The sequence below is a fragment of the Colossoma macropomum genome, unplaced genomic scaffold, assembly GCF_904425465.1.
Source record: "Colossoma macropomum unplaced genomic scaffold, Colossoma_macropomum, whole genome shotgun sequence".
NCBI classification, from domain to species: domain Eukaryota; kingdom Metazoa; phylum Chordata; class Actinopteri; order Characiformes; family Serrasalmidae; genus Colossoma; species Colossoma macropomum.
The window spans coordinates 110,373-118,517 of NW_023495855.1; the positions used below are offsets into that span (position 1 = coordinate 110,373).

General features: G+C 33.4%; 1 gene segment (V, D, J or C); it reads right to left on the minus strand.

Moving 5' to 3' along the window:
• Window positions 1-411: 411 nt before the first annotated feature.
• Window positions 412-5,895, minus strand: LOC118803145. The segment is given in 6 exon segments: window positions 412-420; window positions 540-730; window positions 2,898-3,215; window positions 4,095-4,409; window positions 4,605-4,880; window positions 5,724-5,895. Coding segments are annotated over 5 exon segments (1,056 nt in total).
• Window positions 5,896-8,145: the final 2,250 nt, after the last annotated feature.

Consider the following 8,145-nt stretch of genomic DNA (forward strand, 5'->3'; position numbering starts at 1 on the left):
ATCTATAAGGTGGACCAAGAAGGTAGGAGTGTCTAATAGAGTGGACAGTGAGTGGACACAGTGTTTAAAATTCCAGCAGCACTGCTGTGTCTGATCTCCTATTTTACCACCATCAGCATTACACATAAAGATTGCATAATTTGTTCCTATCACCACCACTATAAAGAAATCTGAGCTGATAAGTTTCTCTACAATGAACCATTTTATGTCAAACCACTGTGAAAGACTTTATATCAGTGACTGAACTGCACAGAAATTCTAAGACATTCTGAAATATCTTTTAAGATGAAATCACACATCCACAAAACTATTGATAGGCAATTCAATGACTTAAATCACTAAAAACTTGTAATAGACAAGAATATCACTGGAAATCCAAAATACAGACCAGTTAGTCCTCATTTTCGATCATTATTTCATCTGAAAAACACAGATAAGAAGCATCTTTTAGCACAACAAACAACCCTGTGATGAGAAGCAAAATTCCAAGAGCTGCAAAACAAAGAAACAACATAAAAAATAAAACCATATATTTTTACCTTGGAGAGGCTGAGGACAGTGCTGTAGAGGAGAGAGAAGAGGAACAGGAAGATGAAGGAGGAGGCAGTGGACCACAAGCTGTTGAACTCATCCTCCTCTGAAGTCACCTCATCACATTGTACATACAATCCTGAATCTGGAATCTCACCTAAAACACACAATAAAATAGTTATAAATATTTGAAACAGATCTATATGTGGCATAATGGCAGATTATATATAGCAAATAAAAATGAAATCAATAAAATAATTATTAAAATATACTGATTGAAATATAGACCTTGAAAATGGTTCCACTGCTTGTTACTAGAGTTCCACCAATTTTTCAAAATGTCTACATAATTAACTAGATAAGTTTTGGTGGTTAAGAGTGGTTTGATGTGAACTTCTTTGTTCCATAGAAACTTATCAACTCAGAATTGTTCACAGTGATGTTGATGGGAACCAGATGTCTGAACGGATTAATGCCTCTTGATGCTTGAGAATTTATTTTTTATTAATTTTACGAAGATTTAATCTTAAAACATATTTCTAATGCTTGGACTTTGCTTACATCTTAACCATTATAAAATACAAATGTTTTGAAAAATTGGTGAAATTTCCCATTTAAGATCCCAAAGTTTAACAAGAGTTAGTTGTTTACAAGAACAAGAAAAGCTTACAATCTTAATTCCACAAAGTGTTCTCAGCATGACAACATAAGATCCCATATTTTGACTTTTGGTTTCCTGAAAGACCTTTAATTCTTTGAAGAATCGTTTTGTGAAATGAGACAAAATGCAAGTGGAAAGAAGCTTTGTAAAGTTTAAAGAACCTCCACATAATGTAAAAGTCCTAAGAAGGAACTCTAAGTTGGTATAGAACCTTTACAAAGTTGTTTGAAAGGTTCATCACATTCTTAAATCTCTTTTTCAAACATGGATCATTAGGGAACCAAAAGTGGTCCATTTATGGTGCCTCTTGTAGAACATTGTGGTATTGAATAGTGCAGAACAAGACCAGCAAAAAAGGAAAACAGAAAAAACAGCTCATGTTACTGCTAAATAAATGAATATAACAGAAACAGTAACTTTCACATCTAATGCAGTGCTGTTTAAAAGTCTGAGACCCCCTTCACTGATTTTATTTCCAGTCAACAAGGCCGCCAAGTTGATCCACTTGCATGTGGAAGGGAAAAGTCAAAGAAAAAGAAGCCTTTCCAAAACTGGAGCACAAAAATAATTAACAGATGAGGGAAATAGAAAAGAAGAAAATTTGTAAAGCAAGCAAAGATGCTGCTGATATTCTCAGAACAATCGACTGACCACTCCAGAGTCCAGGCCTCAATGTCATGGAATGTGTTTGGGATTATTTGGATTGTGAGAAACAGAAAGTGCCAAACCAATTTCTAAGACTGAACTTTGGGGGTGTGGCTGCAGATTTCTTTGAGAAACTGAAAGTTAGGTGTAATAAAGCTAAAGAATGACACACTGAATACTGAAAAATAATATTATTTTTGATTGTTGAGGCTTCTGTGTTATTTTCTGCTGTTTTATACTTTTTTCCTGGTGAAAAATTAATAACTTTTATTTAATGGCCATTTTACTAGAAATTGAATAAATGAAGGATGGTCCCTTACTTTTGCACAGCACTGTATACCGATGGAAAATGATGTTTCTCAACTCTTTTCAATGCAAATGGCTATTTTTAATGTAAACATTTGATAGAGTGATTAAATTTTACATTATATTGATTCACACATTTCAGTTTGCTTTGAAGAAAATATGACCAGTATTCATGATTCAGGACTATATGTTGTCAAATGCTGTGCCGATTTATTATTTCAAGCATTACAAAAAAGAGAAATATAACTCGTATCACAAAGACAGGTAACCTTTCCAGAAAAGCTCTTAAAATATTTTAAATCTTAATCTAATTCTACTTTTATGCAAGCACACAAAAGTTAACATGAGCAGATCATAAACAAAAACACAGAAAGCTTAAGACAGAGCAGAACAATGTCCATCCAAGACATGTAACATGAAACATGCAGAGGCCAGTATGTAAAGTATATGGAATGTTCTTATTTTCATACTGAATTGCTATAATATCATTGTGAATAGTAACAGTTGATGTTCAAGTTTGTTTTTTTGACTGGATTTACATGATGGCCCATGCAACATAATAATACACTGAATGAGTGAACACAGAGGTACATGACACAAAGGAGGCATCATGACAAACAGCATCTCAGACCATTCAAGTGAGGAAGCATCTCAATCAGCCAGATACAGCTGCAGTGATGCTTCCTGACCATCTCAGTCTGAGAAGACGCTCAGCGACAATCTGACACATCATAACGAGGACAGTTGTCATTACTGTTAGATGCTGTTGTCTTTAACGGTGTGCTATGATTCTTCATATTGGCATGCTTGACCGCACAAGTGAAGACCATTTCACTGTTGTACTCCTTTCCAGTCACTGTAAAAACGCTTAAAACAGACATGGGAGATCCGTTTTTGTAGATGGGAGCTGTGATGCTGCCTTCTTCAAAAGGATCATTAGGATTTTGGCCCTTTTGCCACATGATGTAAACATCCCCAAGACGAGAGCTGTTGACCTCACACACCAGAGAGATTTTCTCAGTGTCGAGAACAGCTTTCTTAGGTACATAGATCTGAAGAGAGCAGCTGTCGTCTAAGAGAAAACACCAAATGAAAAATGTAATGAACATGTCAGAGCAAAGTATATTTCCTGGAGGGAATACAGTGCTGACAATGCCAAATATTATATGAAATAACAGTTATGAGTAATGAGTGACAGATTCCAAATGGAATGAAATAAGAAAGAAAGAAAGAAAGAAAGAAAGAAAGAAAGAAAGAAAGAAAGGACACAATTAAGGAAGAAAAGAAATAATGAAAGAAATGAAAAAGGAAGGAAGAAAGGAAATGGATGCAAGTAAGCAAATAAAAAAAGAAAGAAGAAAAAAGGCAGAAGGTAGAAAGGAAGAAATTAAGTAAGGAATGAAATGAGGAAGAACATACGCATAGAAGAACATAAAAAATGAAAAAGAAAAAAGAAAGAATAAAGAAAGAAAGAAAGAAAGAAAGAAAGAAAGAAAGAAAGAATGTAAAAATAAATAAAGAAAAGAAGAACAAAATAAAGGTAGAAAAAATAAATAAATTAAGGAAGGATTAAAGAAAATGGAAGGAAAGAAAGAAATAAAAGAAGGAAAGAAAGACAGAAAGAAAGAAAGGACAAAATGAAGGAAGAAAACTAGAAGAAACAAAGACAGAAAGAAAGAAAAGGAGGAATTAAAGAGAAAATAACTTGTTGCAATAATTGATGAAAAGCAAGAAACCTATTGAGTTGAAATGCTGCACATTTTAATAGATGAAATGTGTTAGGAAAACTATTCTTGCATTTCCTGAAAGAAACTTGAAGGAGCTTGAAGGAGAAAGAAAGACAGAAGGAAGAGAGAAGATGAGGAAAAAAGAAAGACGAAAGAGAACAAAGTCAGAACAAAGGAGGAAAAAAGAAAGAAACAATTAAAAGGTAATAAGATAAACACTTTACCTCCTTCTGTTAAGCTAATGGTGTCAGAGAATGTATCTTTGTCTCTGGTAGTGGAGCATTTCACTGCTGTGCCTGCAAACCAGACGGACTCATCAATGGTCAGCGTGCTGGTCTTCATATGCAGCTCTTCTTCAGGTTCAACCACACCATCAATGATGTTCCTCTTTTCAGCTTCGTTGCCTCCAACTGTCCACAACACTTTTGCTGCTTCCACCTCCACCTTATTACTTCCACTGATAACACACTCTATTTTTGCTTTGTTATGTATAAACAGGTCTTTTGCTCCAGGTGGTTTGATTTCCACAGTGAATTTACCTAAATAGAGGAATACAAACCAGCATGTTGTTCATCAGGAAATAGAACATAAACAGGCTTAAAATCTTATTAAATATGTACATAACATTTTACTATTAGGCACCTAAATTTTCATACTAATAGATTCATTAATTTATTCATAGTATCACACTGAAATGCATGTATATCCTAACTATATCACCATCAAGACTCTACCTGTGAAAGATCGAGATTGTGTGTAGATGTTGTTCTGATGGGTTACTTCACAGCTGTACTTTGCGTTCTTCCATGATGCCTTATTGACTTTAAGAAGGCTGCCGGCTGTATACAAGCCTGAAGTACTGCGCATGGCTGGCCAGTTCAGACCAGCAACCTCCTGACCATCCTCTTTCAGCTTAAGGGTGAAGTCCTTTGGGAAGAAGTCCTCAGTGACGCACATGATGGATTCACCATCAGAAACTTTCACCAGATTGACGCTTGGTTTTTTGTCCTCTGTAAAAACAATAAGATTGATGGAGAACATTGATGGTGTTGTATATGGTTCTATTTAGCACCAAAAAGGGTTGTCAAGCTTGTAACCATAGCAAAACCCTTTTTGGCACTATATGCAAATAGTGCTTTGAGTGTTCATGGTTCTATAGAAAACCATTGTTTTTACTCAAGAAACCTTGAAGAACCATATTTTTTAAGTTGGGTTGCTGAAAGTAGTATAAGCAGTCTTTTTAGGCCTCTTAAAAGCCAATCATAAATTGGTACATTCTTATGCAAACCTTTGGGCGCCTTATAGTCAAATGACAGGTTGTATTGATTTTCTAAATGAGATTAAGTTCACATCCTCTAGAGAGAACACACGTCTGCACATTTTACCACTCAGTTATGATTTATTTCCTGAAATTAACATATTGAAAACACTTTTGCACGTGCCAAAGTTAAGGTACATTTACTATGTTGTGTTTGTTTCTTTTTCAAATCTGTTAAATTCAGCAAATACATAGATTTTGTACATTAAAATTAGCAGAAAATGACATATTTGAGAGGATGTGCTACCGTATTTTCATTTTAAACCAAACATATAATTTGACTGTAAGTGTTCAAACTTTTGCATGTGACTGTATACATAATATTTTGCTTTGAGATCATAATTATCTATTGAAGTGTGTCTGCATATTTATTACATTAATTATTTCACCTGTGGTACATTAACATTTATTCTGCATTTATTCAAAATGAATGAAATATTATGGTGGTCCCGCTTAGGACCACAAAATATGTAGTAGAAACGACTCTAAAACAGTCGACTTGATCAGTTTTTAAAAGTGTAGTTATGTGTTTTACCTGGTATGTTGAGTGTCTCGTTGCCCACTTTGCATGTGAATCGTTTCCCTTTGTCCCAGTCATCCTTCGCCACGCTAATGACGCTCACTTTAGCGTACGCTCCGTCTCTCGGTAGAGCAGCGTACTGAATGAAGTTAGTCAGCTTGTTTTTATTGTTATCTAACCACTCAAAGGACGAGTCTGTTTGAAGCCCAGTGGAGATGCAGCCAAGCTGGAAGTGACTGGCACTGGAGCACTCCTTCACAGGGAGAATCGACACTGGCATTTCCTTTCCTGAAATAGAGCTCAGTTAAACGAGTACTGAAACCACAGAAAAGATAACAGATTTAAAAATAGAAAAATTGTAAATAACAATCCTGTTATCGGTGGAGTCAGTTTAAAGGTTTAACCCCATTCGATGTTTATAAGTACCTGATATGTATATACAGAGTATTTGACGCAGTTAGGTAACAATTTTATATGTTGTTTTTCTGGAGGGTTAAAGATGTTAGTAAATTTGTTCATCATTGTTTATTATGCATTTTTGAACTACTCTGTTAAAACTACTCAGATTACTTCATGTAGTAACAAATTAAACCAGTTTTATTCAACTCAAAAAATTACATTGATTGAAAGAATCGTTCATTCCAGTATATTTAATCTGGTTGGAAAACACTAGTTAATTTACTTGTAACCACATGAAATATTTTTTTAGATTAAATTGGCGATTTTTTACAGTGCAAACCTTTTTTGTCATTGCCAGTCTCTTTATAATCGAAGTGTATGTGGTTTACAGACAATACACACTGTAAAATCGCTCGTTAGATCAACGTCAAAAAATTACTTCATGTAATAACAAGCAATTGAGTTTTATTCAACTCAAAAAATTACATTGAAAAAAAATCGTTCATTTAAATTATTTATTAGGGTTAAATTAAACTAGTTAATTTACTTGTCACCACGTAAAGTATTTTTTAGATTGAGTTGGCGAGTCTTTTACCGTGTATACCAAGCGATCGTCGGTCTTGTTTGTATAATTGAAATCGTTCTATTTTATTTTGTGAAAATTCTGCTTTAATTACGCAACGATGAAAACTCTTTATTATAATTTTCTGTCTGTCATATAAAGATCATAATTGCTTTAAATCGACGGCGATTATTGCATGTGTAGCTGCAGAATCAGTGTAAAAAATAGAATCAGTCTAAACAAAATGACTTCCTGAAGTAACAAGTAAAATAACTAGTTTTATTCGACTTAAATAAATATTTTGAATGAACGATTCTTTCAATCAAAGTAAGTTTTTGATTTGAATAAAACTAGTTAATTTACTTGCCATAAGAAGTAATTTTAAGCAGATTTGACGAGCCACTTTTTACATCGTACATTAAGGATTTTTTTTCTGATACTGAGAAAAAAATACGGTTGGTAAAAACGTCCAGTCTATAAAAATTTAAGTAAAAACTGCTAGTCTTACTTTGTCTTGACACATTATTGCGGGAACCAAATGTAAGAAAATTAGGAACAATGATTTAGACTTTTATCACCATGTTTATATTGTAAAAATGACTCATCAACTCAATTACATTGAAAGAATCGTTCATTCAACGTATTTATTTAGGTTGAATAAAACTAGTTAATTTACTTCTTACCACATAATTTTTTTTAAGTTTAACTGACGTCATTTTTTACAATGTACAGAGCTGTGCTTAACAATTTGGCTTGACAGCGCATTTATTATAATTTTTTCTTTTGCCTCATTACCATTCGGTTTTCATTCACTACTGCCACAACAACAACCTAATAAATAATAATAATAATAATAATAATAATAATAATAATAATAATAATAATAATAAGAATAAGAATAAATAGCAATTGTAATTGCAAATTCTAAACATATAATTAAATCTTGCTTCGGAATAAAGGCGTTACATATTCCCTCCTTAGTGTATAATATCACTTATGCATAAATATATGAGCTCGATTATTCCCAATAACTTCGATCAAATTTTTCCAAATGACCTTTTATGTTTTTAAAGTTTGAAAGTGTTTGAAAAGTTTAACACGGAATAACTTTAGGGTGTCGATTATTAAGGCATTTGCGATATTAGTACATTCTGAAAAGGATGTATTAAATAATAACGCACTTGTGGTACGTGTTATAACATTTTTCGCTCCATATTATTTTATGTATTGCATTGTTTTATATGTATTGTTACATATATTTTTACACTTTAAGCGTGTAATGAACTGAATGAACCAATGTTTCGTGCACGCAAGAAGGCTTTTGTAAATATATCGACGAAGTTTTGATTCTGCCGCTGTGCTATAATTCAGTTTCCAGACAGCGGCACGTTTGTACAATTTTCATATAACATTACGTTATAGCTAAATGTTTTTCAATCATTATTCAGTTCACGAAGCATATTTAGTAGCTAAATA